The sequence below is a fragment of the Pinus tabuliformis genome, chromosome 3_2 (genome assembly GCF_031772625.1).
Source record: "Pinus tabuliformis cultivar Carrire ecotype Pingquan chromosome 3_2, CPIR1, whole genome shotgun sequence".
NCBI lineage: Eukaryota > Viridiplantae > Streptophyta > Pinopsida > Pinales > Pinaceae > Pinus > Pinus tabuliformis.
The window spans coordinates 174,891,173-174,910,867 of record NC_142302.1 but is presented as its reverse complement, the minus strand read 5'-3'; the positions used below and the strand labels follow the sequence as shown (position 1 = coordinate 174,910,867).

Genomic DNA, 19,695 nt, shown 5'->3' with positions numbered 1-19,695 from the left:
TATATATATATATTACACATTTTGATAATTGTTTGCTAGAAATGACATATGAAAATCACAATTTTTATAGGAAGAATTTAACAAAAAAATGGTTAAATAATAGTTTTTTTAATGAATTTTATGTCAAAAAATAATAATATTCAAAGTTTTTTTCCAAAAAATAATGATTCACATAAAAATTAAAACAAAAATGACATAATACAAATATTAAACATATAAAAACATTAACTTAATGCTTATTCTTCTCATAAAATGTCAAAGTCAAAACATTACAAATATAACTAACTAATAGTTACAAAAAATGAGATTGATTTCCAAGCATAACTTAAATTTAATCAATAGTATCGCATAATCCAAACTCTTCATCCTCTAGAGTTTCATCATTGTCTTCTTCCACAATATTTTATGCTTCATTTTACTAATTTTCCTCTTTTGATAGATCTTTGATGTCTTTGAATCTCTCAATGTATGTCTTTCCAATAATTCCATCTAATGGTGGTTGAGATACCTTTTCTTTTTTTTCCACACGTGATTCATTAAAATCCCATTTCCTCAACCTGATTTCTTGTGTTGCATATGGAAGTAATTGAAGAGCATTAATTCTTTGCTGAACAAATTTGCAATGTACTGGATCTTTTTCAATGGAAATGCAATTTCTTCCTTTTTGTAGGCATCATGCTAACTGTGTTATACCTAATTATCAAGCACAAAAGAAATAATGAAGTAAATTAGTATAGTGACATATAAATTAAGAAAGAAGATATTGAAATTCAATTCTATATAATAAAACTTACTTGAGCTTGAAAATAAATCCAGAACCCAATATCCTTCATTTGAACGTAAGTATATAAAATAGTTAATCAATGACTATGGTTTTTGATAAATGTTAACTATCTCTCATTTTTCTTATTTTTCTTCATATATAACATAGTTACCGATCAAAAGAGAAAATGACCTAGTACCTGTTTTTTTGAGGTAGCAAAAAATCACTCGGTTTTGAAAAATGGTGATTCAGAATACACCTTCTTTTTTGGAGCATATTTTTGCCACTTTAATTTTTTTATGTATCAAGTATGAACAATATTTTTAAATGTTAGTGATTTTCATGCTGATTTTGAAAAGTATTGACGTGGCATCAATACATTTTTTACAGTGCTTATTTTTTAGAGTTTAATTTATTTATTTTTATTTTTAATTTTTTTTTATGTATCAAGTATGAACATTTTTCAACCCTTTTTGTTTAAAGGGCTTAGTTTTTATACTTTAAATTTTCTAATGAATTAAGTGTGGATAATTTTTTTTAAATGTTGGTGATTTTCATGTTAGTAATAAAACATAAAAATAAAAATAAAAAAACATGACACACACACACACATATATATATATAAACGTAAAAATAAATAAAAAAAAATATATGACAAAAAAATATAAAAAAACATAAAACATGTTAGTAATAAAACATAAAAATAAAACTAAAAAAACATGACAAAAAAAAATCACATACTAAAAATATATACAAAAATAATAATAATAATAATAAAACCTAAAAAAAATGTAAAAAGAAACCAAAATTAACTCGTAAAAAAAAATGAATAAAAAACAATAGATAAATAAATAAATATCAAAAAATAAATAAATAAATGATTTTTTTAATATATATTTTAAGGAAAAACAAAGTGAACCACAAAAAAAATCTAAAAACATTTTTTTAAGTTAAAAAAACAAATAAAAAATAAAATCATCATTAGAAAAAAAACTTAAAATAATTACCAAAAGAAGTTAAAAAATAAATAAATAAATAAATAATTTAAAATTAAAAACTGAAAATTAATTAAAATTAAAAACTAAAAAATATTTAAAATAAATAATTTAGATAAACAAAATTAAAAATTAAAAATAAATTAAATTAAAAATTTAAGAATTATTTAAAAAAAATTAAATTATAAAAATTAGAAAAACAAATTTAAAAAAAAAAAATCAAAACAATAAAAAAAATAAAAATAAAAGACTAATATTATATTTATTAATCTTTTATAATAATATTGATATTATTATTAATTATTAATATTAAGATTAATATTAATATTTATGTTGTTTATGTTTTTTATTAATTGGTTAATTAATAGTACTCGATAATAATAATAATAATAATAATAATTATTATTACTATTATATTTATGTGATTTGTTGATCTCACTATCTATTTTTTTCGTGATGACGAACTTTAGTAGGTGTTTGAAATGTGTCGATCTTAAAACTCGATATGATTGTGGGTCCTGAGAATGAATCACAATAGATGGTTCGAAATGTCGACTCTAAAACAACTATGTGATTATTCCGAAAATTCTATTTGATAATGATATGGATCACAAAAGTCTGAAATCAAAAATAATTTATCTACAAAAAAAATTCTTTAATCATGAATCACAAAAACCTCCATTATGAAAATATTTAATTTATAAATAATAATAAAATTATTAATGTTAATATAAATAAATAAATAATAATAAACATGGTTAATACATGTTTATCAGCCATACTTATTATATAATTGTGCTAGTATTAATGTGTTTTTTTGTGCTTAGTATTAATGTGTTTTTTAAATTAACTTGTAACATTATAGAGCCTTTGCTTTGTTTTATATGACTTAACAATATATGGCCTTTGCTTTCTTTTATAAGACTTATGATCTAGCCTAGATTATAATGGGAAAACTTTTAATAATGACATATGAGATCAAATCAAATAGGCACGACCATCTAAAATAAAGAGATTAAATTTGTAATTTCATTTATGAGTATTTAATGAGGTAAACATGTAACAATTTATTGCTCATATTTAAATTGGCTTTGGTCTAATTTTTTTTCAATTTTTTTACAAATGTCAAACTTTAAGATTTTGGGTGCCCGAAGGTTTTCGATAATGTTGAATCTATTTCCAACGTCAAAAACACAATTCAGACAATCTTATAGCCAAATTGATTGAATTTTTTTACCAAATTCCAATCATTTTTAGTCATCTAAGAAAATTTGTCACTTACGCCCTTAAATTATAATTCATTCCTAACTTGTAATTCATTTAGAAGGAAGATTTAAAGGTTCAATTCTCATCCTACAAACAGTAAGGTAAAAACTCTCGTTTATGTAAAATGTGGGAATTTGTATTTTTACGTTGTAAATATAAATGTTCATATTGGTATGGTGTATTAGTTGTATTTCCATTGTTAATGTGATATTCCCACTTAGTAATAATGCTAAGGGAAGTATTAATATTGCCCAATTTTGTCTTATTTCATGTTTGCACTTAGGAGATGTGGGTTCAAAGGTCCCACATGAATTTTTGGATTAAGTGGGGGCCCAAACATTAGGAAGGAAGGGAAATATTGCAGCTCTAGTGAAGCATGGGGGCCACTCTATGGAGAATTACAACCCACATGTGGAAGACACTTTCATTGGAGCGAAGTTGGTGGGGAAAGTCGAGATGGTCCACATGGGCATCTTGGAGGCTCTTATATAAATAGAGCAAGAGGCAGTCATTTGGGTCATTTATTCATCTATTCAGAAATTGTGTCTTTGACATAGCACACTTGAGCGGAAGCCAAGTCTGCAGTGTTGTTTAGCACACGCGTGTCTCCGAGCACAGATATCAACCCTTGCTTGGGTGGACTTCGAGTGGCAGCCCAAGGAGGAAGTCCTACCTATACCAATTCATACCAGCAACATAGAGTGCGAGTTTTTGTGGAGAGGATCAACAACAACAACACATAGACTGGGCAGTTCTTGGAGGAAGTACGCTTGGAGGTTGAAGAGTGAAGGGAATTAGGGGTTGAAACTTGAGGTGGAGTCTAGGGAAGTGTTGTGGGGGATTTTCCATCATTTTGGCAAAGCATCAAATGCCACATCTACTACAAGTTATATCTTCTACTTCTGGAGGAGGGCCAAGCATTTGGGGGTCAATTTTGGAACATCAAAACTAGGAAAAACACTTTCTGGGTTTTTTGAGTTTATTGAGGAGAGGCCAAGATTAATTTGGCATAACTATTTGGGCAGATTTGAGGGGTCAAATAGGAGCCCCAACTCATCCAGCAACGACATTCCCTAAGGGAAAATTGGGCCGAAATTCCAAGGCCAACGTTTGGCCAATTCCTTCGTCAGTTTTTTTAGGTTATTGGTGAAAAGCCCAAGGTTAATTTCTTGGAATTTTTTGAGCATCCGAAGAGGCCCTAGCAACAGTGCTTTGCAACCAACAACATATTTTCTAGGTAGTTTGATCTCAAAGCCAAGAAAGAGTGACTATAGATTTGAGAGGGATTTCTTAGTGTTCATTTGGGTTTAACAAGCCCAGGTGCACTCTTTCCAGCGCTATATGTACCCTCTTATTTATTAATAAAATGGCTTAGATCAATGCAATTCATGGAAATTTCTGGTTGTTAAATGTGTTGTAAATTTTTGTATGTATTTATGCTATGTTTGCTTTGTTTAACATTGTATATTTCCATTAGGAATATTACAGTTAATGTAAGAATTTGCATTGTTATGTTGTAAATAAATATGTTCATGTTAATATAGTATATTAGTTGTATTTCCATTATTAATTAATGTAGGAATTTGCATTATTATGTTGTAAATATAAACATTTATGTTGGTGAATAATGTATTAATTAAACTATAAGCATGGTCTATATTGGAATTAGGTGTGAAGAATTTTGATTTATACAAGTGGACAAAATTTTTCATCTAATACTTCATCCAACAAATAATATGTAAAGTAATTGAACTAGTTTTCAATTTCAAATAAAAAATAACATATTTAATTTAAAAATCATATATTTCACCACATGTTAAATACACACCACGTGTTTACAGAAATAATAAATACTTGTAGTTGTATAACATCTTCCAGTTTATTTAATTTCACACCCTCAATTTACACGAGTGCATTCACAATCTATTTAATTTCACCCGTGTGTTCACAATGTGCGTTCACACTGTCTGTTTAATTTCAGTAGTCTATTTACACGTGTGTTTATCATGTTACCGTTTCATCGTTATTCATAGGTAGGCTCACCAAAAATTATATATGAATTAAATAAAGAGTGGTCTTTAATGTAATTTTTGCTCACCAAAAATTATATATGAATTAAATAAAGAGTTGTCTTTAATGTAATTTTTTGGAAGTTTTTCGGGTGTGTTTTTTGTTCTAATTTTTCTAAAATCTCGTAGAAATTTATTGAAATCACAAGTTTGATGGGTAATCTCTGCATAATTGAAGTGCCCTGGAGTTTTCGAGAGCGCTGAATCCATATATACAGTCAAAAACTCAATTTAAATAACACAAATTAAGATTTCACCTCAATTTTTTCCATCGAATTCCAACACAGAAAATACAAAAAATCATATTAGAAACAACTCTATTAAATAAAGCAAAATGCCAAATGTAAATGATTATAAAAAAAAAAAATTAAAATTTTAAATAAAATAATTTTCTAATTATAATATAATGTATATATATATATATATAGAGAGAGAGATAATTGTAGATGATTATAATGATAAGTTATAGTATTTCATGTTTTAGATTTATTACTTTAGATTTTTTTTATTTTTATTTAAATAATAAAAAATAAGTAATTAATTTTTATTTGTTTTAAAAATATGATTTTTTATAATTTTTCCTAAATTTATAAATAAATGGGGTGTTTTGAGAAGTTTTTTATTACAAAATTTTAAATATATTACAAATTTCAAATTTATGATTTGAAGAAATCTTTATTAAATTTCAAATAAAATGGATAAAAATATATGGCCAAAAAATAAAATAAACTATACTCTAATCTACCAACAAAAATGTGAATGTAGATGAAAGTGTTGATTCCCGATAGGAATGCAAATATAAATAAAAAAATGTGAATGTAGATGAAAGTGTTGATTCCCGATAGGAATGCAAATATAAATAAAAGTGTTGGTTCTCCACCTTTGTTTTGTGTTTGATTGTTGGTGAAGAAGTATTTATTAATATAATTTGTATTTTTTATTTGATAAATAAAATAATTATTTATATGGAATATATTTGAGTGATATTGGAAGATATTGATTAACATTATGCATTGTGAACTTAAAATTTGGTTATTATTAAAAAAAAAATTGTTAATTAATGTTGTAATTTTATAGATATTTTATTAAGTGGTAGTTTAATTAACTTGCAAATTTGCTTTCAAAAATATGGAAAATTTACAAGATTTTGATAAAATCTAGCAAGTATTTTTGTAAATTTAGGTTATATCCGTGAAACTTCAATATTTTAGGTGCCCCAAAAGTTTTTGATGGTGTTAAATCTATTTCCACTATCAAAAATATGATTCAAACACTAGTACTACCAAAAATTTTAAAATCATTTTTGACTAAATTCGGACCTCTTTTGACCATCCAAACAATCTTCCTACATTCTTCGTCTTTTGAGAATCCAAACAATTCTTCCACAATTCTTCCTACATTCTACAATTCTTCCTACATTCTTCCTCTGTTGAGGATCCAAACAATTCTTCCACTTCCATAGACTAACTTTATTAATAAATTTTTATAGACATATTTACGAAAATAATTATGGGGGAGCGTGGAGCCTTTAGTCGGAAGAGTCATGAAAAAACCTCCACATCTTCTGCCTTCCTCTGAAGAAATCAGGATATGCAGATTTGTTTTAAGAAAATAGCTAAGGGACATGTTTGAAAGGATAAGTGGACTCGATAAACAACATAAAAATTATATTTGAAGAATTGCGAGAACTAAGTGGCACCTCAAGGACTATGATGAAAGGAATAAATTTAATTTATTTATATTGATTTGTTTTATGGAGCAAAACTGTGGTAAAACAAAACACCAGATATTTGAAAAGAAAAACATTATTACCCTGAATCAACATCAATTTTCCAGGATTTGTGGCGACTCGGATCATTGGAAGCGAATGACAATACAGGACAGTATTTCCGTGCTACTTCCCTTCTCAGCAGCTCTGTCAACCAGGAGTTTAGCAGCCGTGTCAGGATCCATCACGTCCTTCAATAAATCTACGGCCTCTTCATGCCCCATTGTTTCCCACACACCATCGCTGGCCAATATCAGAAACTCGGTGGCCCAGTCTATCAGCTCCTCTCTCACACCCATACCTTCTTTCTTCTCAATTTCATGCAGATCATCTGTCATTAAATATCAATCAGAGACTGTAATACTTACTGTTTGTCAATTCATAAATTGGAAAACCTTTACAGAAAACTTAAAAAACAAGATCCTTAAAATAAGCCATATCTGAAACCCTGTAAAATAAAATGATGTCCCAAGTTTATTGGGAAGAGCATTTTTAGTGTGAGAGTGTTTTGTTAAGTAGGCAGAGCATTTTAGTGATTTAAGTGTTTTGTTAAGTCATTTATTTGTAAAGGTGTCACAGTTCCTATTAGAGTATTTTAGTGATTCAGTGTTTTGTTAAGTTACTTATTTGTAAAAGTCACGGTTCCTGATAATTAAGTGTTCTGTTAAAGCACTATGTAATTGAATGTTCTGTTAGAGTGTTTTAGTGATTCAGTGTTTTGTTAAGTTACTCGTTTGTAAAAGTCACAGTTCCTGATAATGAAGTGTTCTGCTGTAATTGAATGTTCGGTTAAAGCACTCACTCACCAATATACCTACCTTGTCCCATATGGTTTGCCTACTATTATAACGTCCAGAAATTTTATATGCAGTGGATTGCAGCTATGATTATATAGTTCTCTTTACCATTTCCCTCCAAACCCCCCAAAAAAAATTGTCCCAAAGCCAATAAATTGAATTACCAGAAAAGGGGTTACCTCGTATATTGATCCATGGGGGATTGGTGATCCTCTTGTAATCGATGGAGAGCTGAACGGCAGTTCCAGCACGACAGAGGATAGCCTTGGAATCGCCTGCGTTCGCTACCAGAAGTTGACGCCCATCAATCACCATTGCCGTCACTGCTCTGCAATTTCCATTTCCCCAAGCCACCTTCTCGTCCTTCAAAATCCCGGCCTTCGTCTCTCGAAAGGCCTCCACGATTGCTTTCTCCGGATTCGACCAAAACCCCGGCTTCCACAGGAGACCACAAAACCATGGCAGAACCATTAATGAAATTATGTAATTAGCATCCTCTGAAAAAATTCATAAATGAAAATCCCCAAATCAGTAATAGCTTATTTTCCCCCTGTTACCTGTTTCAAAATATTAGAGAAAAGGTTCCCCTGCAGGTAACGCGGCACATTAACGTGGCCTGAATTAGAGGCAGAACTGTAAATGGCGAATAACCCCATATCTCTGTTCTGAAACTTTTTCGTCTCTGCTACAGTACAGCAGCCGCGGCAGCGATGACCGGAATAATTGCCATATGCCACTCCACGGATTTGATTTTGCGTACATGATTGACTGCCGGCCGGTGACGGATCATTCGAGGTAACCGGAATTCGCTGCAAGTGAGGTGCCATCTTCAAATTTTTCACATCGAGATTCAACTGCGTCTTTCTCCCTTCACAGTTAGACAGTGGTTCTTGTAAATGTGTGCATTTTCATGAATATTTAAATGAGTTGGGCGGTGGGGTAAATTCATGGAGTGTTGTTCGGAGCACTGGTCTCGGATTTGGATGAGAAGATAATATGAGTTGTATTAATTCGGACGTAGCATAATATGAGTTGTACTAATTCGGACGTGGAAGTTGGAGAAGTGCCACTTGGACTAGTGGCGTGGCATCCTACTTTTGAGCGGGTTTCTGTTTCCATTGTGCGAGGTGTTTCGGATCACATCAGGATTTTCTCAGTTATGCATCAATTTAGGCCGCTCCCAGAAGCTTACGCATTTCGTTAAACATTATTAAATAAGGTAAGTTTATTTTTGGAGGATGACGTGGCAGTGGTAGTGGTATTGGTATTGGATGGGTATTTATTTGTTTTAAATTTTTAAAGTTAAATATGGGTATTTTTAAAATGTGTAAGTTTCGGGAAGAAAAGAGCACCATGGTGAATGTAGTTTAATTGAGGTGTGCGTGATTTCTCTTTATGTAAATATGAACTTTATCCCTTCTTCGAAAAAATATATGCTCTTGAATCATTTAAATAATTAAATGATGAGCAAAAATAAATGAATTTAAATATATATATAAAATTAAAAATTTACTTTTACCATGGAAATTTATTTTGAAGTGTAGAAATTTTTTATTAATATTAATAGTGGTTAATATATATATTTTAAAATTTTAATATTATTTTATTAAAATATTAAGTAATATATTTTTTTTGTTTTTTAGGTAATGTGAGTCTTGAAACGAATAGCACTCTTAACCTTTGGGGCATCTGAGTCATCAAAATCATTTTGGGATCACATTCAATTTGGGTCACACTAACCCTTAGCATAGTTGGACTTTTGCCCACGGAATTTCAAACAGATAGCTTTACACCACGGAGTGCCTTAAGAGAACGTCTTCTCACCATCTACTCTATGCCTTGTGAGTGACAATATTTTATTAAAATATTCAAATTTCTAAAAAAATTATAATCTTTGTAAAATTTTGACAAATTTTAAGATAAAATAATTTTATCCTATAAAATTAGAGCATTTTCCTTGAAATTTTCATAGAACATTTTCCTTGAAATTGAAGTATATGATTAAATTTATATACTAGATAGTAAGATGACTATATCTATTTTAATAAAACATGGACGCTCCAAACTTGATATTTAACATTTTGATTCTCCACTTTAAAGCTTAGATCTAAGAAACAATATTACATTTTAAAAATTAGATTTAGAAAAAAATATTAAATAATTTTTCATTAATTCTAAATGATTAATTATGTATTTTGTTTGTTATAGTAATGAGATTGTTAATTGGTGATTGAGAGAAATAATTGTTATCATCTCTTTTCAAGTTGAATTCTCACCAGTAACCTATTAAACTCATAACCAATATAATGAAATGAGAAAGATTTTCACCCAACTTTTAAATCTCCACGAAAAAGAATAAAGTTACATATTATATCGGTTACTTTCCGAAATTTATAAATAGAAAACTTATCAATTTATAAATAGAAAACTTATTATTAACTCAGATTTGAACGTTAGAAATAATTTTATATTATTTTATATAATGTTATTTGTTTTACATCATCTCACTTGATTGATAAGTTTGATTTTCTTTCCTTCCTGATCTAAGTATTAGTTTCCTGGCCCCTTAGTGGATAAGATGAGGTTATGTGCAAAAGCTATTGGATCACACTAGACACTAGTATATATGGGCAAAAAATCGGCCGGTATACTTCGACAATTTAGTTATAATGTCAGATTTTACTTGTTATATTTTTTTGCCTTTTTAAAGTTTTGATATTTGTCAGATATTTAAATAACATTTGATTTGTATAAAATATCTGAATCTTTCCCAAAAAACATAACAAACTAATTCATCGACCTTTAAAAATTTAGATTTTATTTTTATTTTTTTATTGAGAAATTATTTTTTATATATTTATTATTATTTTTAAAATTTAAAATTTTATTTCACAAATAACTTTAACGACCTCCCAACTTGCATAACTAACTCTCAGTTTTAATTTTTAAACTTTAACATATAAATTTGGATTTTTTTAGACGTTAAATTTATTTGGACTTTAAACTCGTATTGCATAATTAAATTTAACAATGTCTAAAGCAAGGCAAGTTTTTTTTCCAGAGGACTAAAGCAAGGCAAGTTATCATAGTCATTGTGTTTATATACACTCATCGGAAGGACATTATAACACTTGTTCTTCTAAATTTGAGAAACATATCCTCATAGCCATTGAGTTTACATGCACTCATTGGAAGTGTGTGATAACTCTAGATAATTTAAATTTTAGTATGAAATAGTAAAATGATAAAATGTTGCTTCTTTTCTTTTTATATAAAACTATATTTTTATTTATTTATTTTATAATTTTTTTTTTTATGAAATAGTAAAATGATAAAATGTTGCTTCTCTTCTTTTTATATAAAATGATATTTTTATTTATTTATTTTATAATTTATTTTTAATAAATAAAAGTATATATTTATAAAATGTAAAATACTTTTTTAACTAATAAAATTAACAAATTGTTTATATAATAAATTTATATTTGTTTTAAATTTCATATCAAGTATTTAATATATTATTATTATTTTAATTTTTTTAATTATTTAATTTATTATTATTATTATTATTATTATTTATTTTTTATTTTTTTGATAGATTAAGATCTTAATTTTGAATTTTATAGTTTAAATAATATTTTATGGAATTGTCTTTAGTGCGATTTTTTGGAAGTTTTTTTGGTGGATTTTTATGGTCTAATTTCTCTAAAATCCTGCAAAAATTCATTGAAATCACAAGATTGATGGGTAAACCCTGCAAAATAAAAGTGCCCTAGGGATTTTTCATGGTGTTGAATTCATATATACAGTCAAAAAACTAGTTTAAATAACACAAATCAAGATTTCACAAAGTTGCACTATAGACAACTCCATACTTTATAACATATTAAATAATGCAGTTGTCTATAATGCTACTTTTTGAAAGCCTTTCTGGCGGGTTTTTCCGGTCGAAATCCGGCAGGAATTTATTGGAATCGCAATTTTGATAGCTAGTTTCTGCACAATGAAAGCGTCCCAAGGCGAAATCCGGCAGGAATTTATTGGAATCGCAAGTTTGATAGCTAGTTTCTGCACAATGAAAGCGTACCAAGGTTTTTCAGGGTGCTGAATCCAAATATGCAGTTAAAAAACCATTTTAACTGCGATAAATCAAGATTTAACCTCAATTTCTTCCGCCGGTCATCGAAATCTCCAAAAAGTCGCATTATAGAAAACTCCTTAAATAATTAAAATATATAAATTAAAAAAATTAATCTTTTAGTATTCATTTAAAATAAATTATATATATAAAGTTAAGAGATATTAAATTAATATATGGAAACTTTTTTATTTATAAAATAAATTTATTTTATGTAATGATTTAAATGTTAAAATTTGTGAAGGTGTATATACTCTAGTTGCTATTTAAAATGCTAATATCTTCAGTAAAATATACATTCTTAAAAATAGATATTTTACTTAAGATATTAACATTTTAAATCAAAACTAAAGTATACACACCTTCATAAATTTAACATTTAAATCATTGCATAAAAAAAAATATTTTATAAATAAATAAAATCTATATATTAATTTAATATCTCACTTAACCATATATATATATATTAACAGATTAACCTTTTAAATAAAAAACAAATTAAAATATATACATTTTCATAAACTTTAATATTAAATTATTACATAAAATAAATTTATTTTATAAATAAAAAAATCACATATATTAATTTAGTATATTCTAACCCATTAAACTTGAAAGCAAGTAATTAAACTGAATGTGACAAGTAATATAACTATTTTACTAAGATAAGTCCTTTGGAAACATGTGATAATCTATACCATTTTATTCAAAGCACTAAAGAAGACAATACGTCGCCTAGTATAACTTTACACTGCTTTCTAATTTTGTTGTCAACTTTAACTCTACGGTCCTTTGTAAATTTGTGGTCTCGCCTAACTCTAGAGTGGTAAAATGATCTTATGATATTGTTAAATTTTTCAATAATTGGATTATTAAATAGTTAAACTTTATTTTGTTACTTTTAAAATTCCTTATAAAATAAAATCTTGAATTAAATATCTATTATCAAATTATATTATGTTATTTTAAAAAGTAATAATAAAAATAAGCATATTATTTTAAAAATAAATATTACATTTTATTTGTTGTACTAATTATCGAGTTGTTGTAGTGGTTATAACCACTTTCCAAAATTTTGGTTCGCATGTAAATTTCGGAGCTGATTTTGGATTCTGGGATCAATCATCTTTGATCATTTGTTGGTAAGCTAATGATTTCAAGCTCCTCTCCTTGATCTTAAGAGTTGTATGTGTTCTCATGTTTATGCAGCATGTGTCATCTTTGGGCATAGGGATTGTTGTTTGTCATGCAAAGGGAATGTTGTTTTGCTTCAAAGGAAAGCATGCACACATGAGTTGTCATCATCACATAGATATGTTTAACACTCACTTCACGCGCTCTTGTCACGAAGGTTGTTGCATCAAGCAAAGTATGTTTTATACAACTCTAGATGGTCTACATTGTATCACTAAGTGTTTGTGTGTGATCATAGTCGAGTCCTATCAATGTTTAAATATGTTTCACTGATCTCACACTTAGCCAATTTCCCAAGCAACTTAGCCTCATCCAACCTCCCGGAACTGTGCACTTTTCTTTTGCAACCATCAATCTTCCTCCCTTGCCTACTGAAACTCCGCAGTGCGTAGAGATCCCCACGCCCTTGGCATCCAAAACTGCGTAGTGGTTTCCTCCAATGTCCTAATCCCAGCCGGAACCCAATGTCATCATAAATTGCACAGTATTGTCCCTCAGCTACTCAGTCTGGCTTGCAACCTAAAACTGTGCAGATGTGTCCACCCGAAACCCATCCCGCAGCAGTGTCTTGCATCCAGAAACTACACAGTATTGCCTCCCAGCTACCCAGGCCACATTGAACCTAGAAATTGCGCAGAGGTGTCCTCCCATGACCCCCATCCCGCAGTGGTGTCATGTGCCTCAAAACTACACAGTGTTGTCCAAGCTACCATGTCTGTCTTGCATGCAAAAAATGCACAGTTGGACCTCCCAAGGCCTTATTCCGGTAACAATCATTGCCCGTTGAAGCTGTGCTAATCTATCTCTCAGTGACTACAGGAAAAGGTGGCATGCTAAGATCACTCCCAAGGAGTTGAGGAGAAGGACCAAGAGACTAAGTGATGATAAAGGATCAAGACCGCATGCAAACTTCGTCGAATGCATGATCATCTCGATGGTAAGTATCGTAAGTAAAGAATATCTTTCGAAGTACACCTCTTAGTTGAGTTTGTAGGACTGCTTGTCATTGTCATATCATCCTATCTTCAGTAACATGCATGTGTGAAAACACAAAAAGTCATTTCATGTGTTTCCTCTACATGTCTTGCTTCCTTTTTGCTTGTTTGACCAACTATCGTCTTCAACATGTTGATTGCTATGTCATGCTTATGACCTTGTTCTGGTGATGTTGAAGGTTTTTCTTTGTGTGTATGAGTTATGTTCGCTATGTAAACATCTATCGCATTCACACACAATGTTGTAAGCACTGTCGGGCAAGTGTCATCACGGTCGTCCAAAGGTCTATCATAAGTGTCACACTTGTCGCTTTCACCGTTAGACAGTCACATTGAGACATGTTATCTTGTTGGTTCAAGGTGTCTTTTTGTCAAGTCATGGTGAGTGTGTGTTTTCAAGGTCATGTATACATGAGTTCACTCGCTCACACACTTAGCAATTTTCCTGAAAATTTGTGAACCAGACCACCCTCCATCAGTCGGACCTCCACTGAGTTGCATTGTGCAGTCTCGGCCCTTAGTGACCAAGCATTGTTGCCCAGAATTGCGCAGAGCTTGAGGGTGCCCTCTAAACAGTCTACATTGCGCAATCCTGGAATCAACCTGCCTGACTGTCACCCAGAACAACGCAGTAGTTGCCCAAGAAGCCATCTTAGTTTGTGCTTCCCACAAGCTTATCCATCAAGCCTCCCATTGGTCAACCGGAGAATTTTACTTGGGAAGTGACCCAGGGCTACACTCATCCCCAAAATTTCATAGAAGCTATCAGCCTACCTACCTACACTACTTGAGGAAATTGCACAGACATGAGGGATAGGGACCCGATGCCTGTCACTGCACTGTCTCTGGAAATTGAACAGTTTTGTTAGGCAGTCCACCTGTTGACTTGCTTGCCCCTCCTCCTGAAAATTGTGCAGTTTCCATGGATAGTCACCTGTTGCCCAGCACCCCGCTTAGCTCGGAAACTGCACAGACATCTCATGATTTACTTCCTCCTAGATCTGCGTAGTTTTGATCAGCAGGCTCCTGCATCATGATCCTGGCCTCCTCTGGAAATCTGCACATTTTTCACTGCCAATGCCTCCTGTTGCCCGCACTGCCTTCCTAGGAAAAACTACGCAATTCTGCCTCCCAACTGAGCCAAATCCCGCAAATATCACTGTTGTCCCGGACTACTCAACCCATACTCTCAGTGACCTCTGCGCATTTTTTCCCGACAGCGCCTCAGAGCCTAGCATCCCAGCTTGAAATGTGCTTTGCGCAGTTTTAGAGCCTTGTTCTCTCTCATGGTCACCTGCACCAAAAATGAAATATGATGCATCATGGTAAACCAGGGGATTTATGGATTTCATGTCGTCTCGTCATGGGTGATTGTAAAGACAGGTACATGAATGAGACATGCACGATGACGAACAAGATGAACATGGAGCGCATGCTAGGAGACTTGTTCGTGAACGGATGAACACATGAAGCATGCCAAGTACCAGCAAAGGGGACACATAGACATGAAACATCAAGCGAACACCAAGACCATCAAAGACTCCACACACCTTGTCATGTGAAGGTGAAGCTATGATGCACCAAGAGCACACTCATCACTCAGTAGCACAATAGCTCGACATGGACACCATCATCAGCATGAACATACCAACAATGTTATGTTGAGTCATGTCACGAGTCGTCTCGACCACATCACTACTATGGGCCATACTGTTGTAATCAATTTAATGTAACATGGAATTCCAAGAGACCCACATACGAAGTTGAAGAGTCTTGTAAGTCAAACAGTCATGAGGGATGTCGAAGAGTCAGAAGGGTCAAGTTCACCCTTGGCTATATATACCCCTCATTTGTACATGAAATGACTTTTTCACCTTAGCTCCTCCCACATTGCCTTGAGAGTTTGTAATATTTTCTTTGAGGAGCAAGCAGTGGCTCCAACGCTCCACTATTGGGGCTTGTGATGTATGGTGTACGAATGTGTCTTGGTACTTTCGCTTAATTCAGAAGCCTGTTAACAGACCATCACGTTTTCACACATGTATTGTATTCGTTTGTAAGACTGTTCTCTAGATGCTTTTAATGCATGTTTCTTTAACTTGTACTAAGATAGTTGAAATATTTCAGTTGTTTTAGTGCATATGTTGTTGGGAATGTGTTGTATCAGTGGTTATCGTTGTCTCACCTGTGTGGACTACTTCGCCAGACACTAGACAGGCTCATTCTTGTAAACTTGTTCTAACGACCGTCACACTCATGTGAACTACTCGTTGGGTGTCATACGTGCTATTTTTTCACTTTGTGTTTGTGATTGTCGCATCCATGTGGACTACTCCGCCAGAACCAGCTCAGGTCCTGTTGTATTGTGTGTCTCAAACTGAGTTGGGACTATTCCCTTTCAACTTGAGACTCACTCTCACCCTTTCCCTCTGTAGTGAAATAACTTAGACACAAGTTACACTAAGCACTCACCATGAACATGAACCTCGTTGTTTGAAGACTAAGTATACCACTCTCATGTGCTGACAAGCAAGAGCTAAGGCATATCTTTAAGATAATGGCAACCAGGCCATCATACCATATGGGACTCCTACACCAAACGATGTGAGGTCTAGTTGGGACTTCATACTAGGGAGATCCCCTGAATTTTGGTGGATCCAACACCATCAACATTTCTGGCACTAGAAGGAGGGCCAGATGACAAGCTGAGCCCTCACAATATGTTTTGAATCTTGGCATACTTATCATGACTAACCACGAAATTTCTCCTCCGAAGTGTATGTCTTATGAAAACGACTTTGAAACCTTGGAGGAACTATGGAATTCCTTGTCACAACACACATATGAAGGTGAAGGCATAATGGCCTGGCTTGAACATAGAATTGCCTTTACAATTACCTATCACAAGTATAAAATCCATGAATATTACATGACCTACTCGTTGTTCGCATTCACGCTTGGAGGGCACCCACTGCTATGGTGTGCCACACTGCCCGGGAACTCTATTCACTCTCTCACTCAATTGATCATAGAGATAGACTGTGATTTCCATCATTTTGACCATAAATCACTCAATAAATAAATTCTGAAATTACAGAAAGCACTTGATGAATTTGTTGAGAAATTTTACACACGTTTTCGTAATCTTGCGTACAGATTTCTTGAAGATGAAATTGATTGGGAATTTATCAATGGAAGATTTAATTATCTTCTTTACATATCTGAAAATCTGCAATTCTTATAATAATTCAAACCCCTCCCAACATACCTCAATGTTATAGCTTAGAAATCTAAGGCAGACAAGGTTGTTGTCACAAGTGATTGTTCGTCCTCTTCTCATCAAACATCTCTAGCTCTACAGTGCGAGGTGGGAGAAGGTGTGCACACATTTGTTGAAGTGTCACATCCTCCTACCCCACCTGCTCTTGATATCTATGAGGATTTGGCTTGCAAGCCTACTGGTTGTCATGTGGACTTGTTACCTCAACCTTAGTCCCCACGTTCTACTGATCCTCCAGATTGTATTGTCTTGTGTTCTTCCATTTCAGACTCAACACTTGTTGTGAACGAGGATCAAGTTGTCGAAGGAGTTGGTTTTTTGCAACCAACCTGCGCATCATTCAAGATGAGTGTGTGTGAGAATCTGAAGAAGAACTCGAGGTGAAGGATGACTCCCTTCCATCCGCGCCTCATTTTCTCTATATTGACATCTCTTGTGATTCTGTCACTTTTTATTTTCCTTGTGAAAAATCATCTCCGGATGTTTCTACTTCCGATCATTCACATGACACACTAGATGTCAGCTTGTCATTACATTGCAGAGAGGACACATCTTCCTCTGAAAATTTGTCCCATCTGTCATTTGTCATTTCTAAAAACACAGAGGCTGAACATCCTTGTTTCTCATCTACTCCTCTGCATGATTTATTAAGTCATGAGGATGTCGAAGAACATCCCAAATTTTCTAATTGTGGTTGTCGTGATCTCTGTACTTCTTCATTTGATCACAATGTTGATTCACTTGTTGTTAATCTTTCTAAGCCACTGGTCTCCGATGATCTATCTATTGACGAAGTGGAAACCCCGCAAGTTGTTGAGGCACTTCAGCCTGAGCTGATGGTTATGTCAGGCCCTCATTGTCCTGAGGTTAGTTCCACTTCCGATCAGAAAATTTGTGAAACACCCAAGGCTCCTCATCACTCATTTGTATGCATTGAAGATCAATCCAACACACAGATTTCGCTTCCTCCACCGAAATCACATGATCCCATCGCTTATGCACTAGAGGAATCATACACAACAAGCACACTTGCAAAGCATAATTTGTCTCTCTTTCTCATGTTTGCTTGTCTGTCACAGTCAAAAGAGTATGCATGCTTATCATCTGCATGTAATGTGTCACAACACCATGTTAAGTTCGTAGAATGCTTGTCTTACGCTTTCACTTGACATGTTAAGTTCGTAGAATGCTTGTCTTACGCTTTCACTCTTTTCTTTTCTTTTTTGATGTGTTTAAACTTGGAGTGTGTTGGTCTTCATTGTTAAATATTTCTTTTTCACTAGTTTACATGTATATCTTTCTTGTTTACCATGCCTTCACCAACATGGGCCAGCCAATGCGTCAGTGGTTGCATTGGAAATATCACTTCATGTGAGTAGGCCCATGCACTGTTTAGCGTAGGAGTAGGAGTAGTGTTTGCTTTCTTGCTTTGATTTTCTTTCTGGTTTGCATGTTTGTTTTCTTGCTTACTTGGTTTGGTTTTCTTGCTTGCTTTCTTTTCTTATTTGTTCGCTTTCACTTTACTTCTGCTTTTTTCTTTTTGCTTTCTTTTCTTTCTTGTATTCGTAGGTTAGCCTCACATGAAACCGTGTTTGGCTCTCGAGACAAGATGGGAAAATCTAAGAGGACTTGTATAGCTATCAACATTTGGTTATATGTTGTCCTCTCTCTTTATGAAGAGCTTGTTGTCTTCATTCGATGATGCCTTGATGGAAAATATGTTTTGTTCAGAGTGAGTCTTGGTGAAAACACAACGCTTACATTGTTAACTAGTACCTTATACTCTAATCGGTTCTTTTGGGTTAACCCTTGTCACTTCAGTCAAGTAGAGTAAGGTGAGGGGGAAAACCTTAACAAATATGTTAGAGGCATATATAACATACTTCTCTAAAGGAACAACCTCTTCTTCTCTCAATAAGTTGGGATCCCTCTTCCGCCTCTGAAATAAATAAGTGCTTATGCACAGTTCTTTAAAAAGATGAAAATGAATAAGGCAAAAGAAGAGAAAGGCTTCCTGCGTAGAGAGGTGATGATCCAGGTGGATATTGGTGGCCACCTGCCTATTCCACTTGGACCCCCAACATTGTCTCTTTTAGTTTTTGGGTTTCCTTAATTGTAGCACAGTTTACTATTTTGGCAGTTTTTCGGGTCCTAAACTTCCAAAGCTGTTTTGAGGCCCTAAATGGTGTTTTTAGGGAAATTGGAGAGACCGAAAATGTCCCAAAATAGCTTTCTAGTTTGTTTCTCACCTTCTCTTTGAGATATTCGAAACGGGGTATTATGATAGCCAAACGAAAATCGTATGCCAAAGTTATGACCCCAGGAAATTGATGTGCCAATTTACCTAAACGAGGCCCACAGTTTTGGCACTTCATCTCCTAGGGTTAGGTTTCTGGATGTTTAGGGTTTTCCATTGTTTCTCAATAATAA

General features: G+C 32.7%; 1 protein-coding gene across 2 annotated transcripts; it reads right to left on the bottom strand.

Moving 5' to 3' along the window:
• Positions 1-587: 587 nt before the first annotated feature.
• Positions 588-8,619, bottom strand: LOC149180354 (putative protein phosphatase 2C 20). 2 transcript variants are annotated; one of them, XM_089418166.1, is made up of 4 exons: positions 8,216-8,619; positions 7,838-8,093; positions 6,906-7,192; positions 588-693 (listed from the first exon to the last, which is right to left on the bottom strand). In XM_089418166.1, exons 1-3 carry the CDS (start codon positions 8,483-8,485, stop codon positions 6,948-6,950), a joined length of 771 nt encoding a protein of 256 aa, XP_089274292.1. In that variant the 5' UTR covers positions 8,486-8,619; the 3' UTR covers positions 588-693; positions 6,906-6,947. The 2 variants fall into 2 exon arrangements, with proteins under 2 accessions (XP_089274292.1, XP_089274291.1); XM_089418165.1 differs by lacking the exon at positions 588-693 and having other exon boundaries at positions 6,802-7,192; positions 8,216-8,618.
• Positions 8,620-19,695: the final 11,076 nt, after the last annotated feature.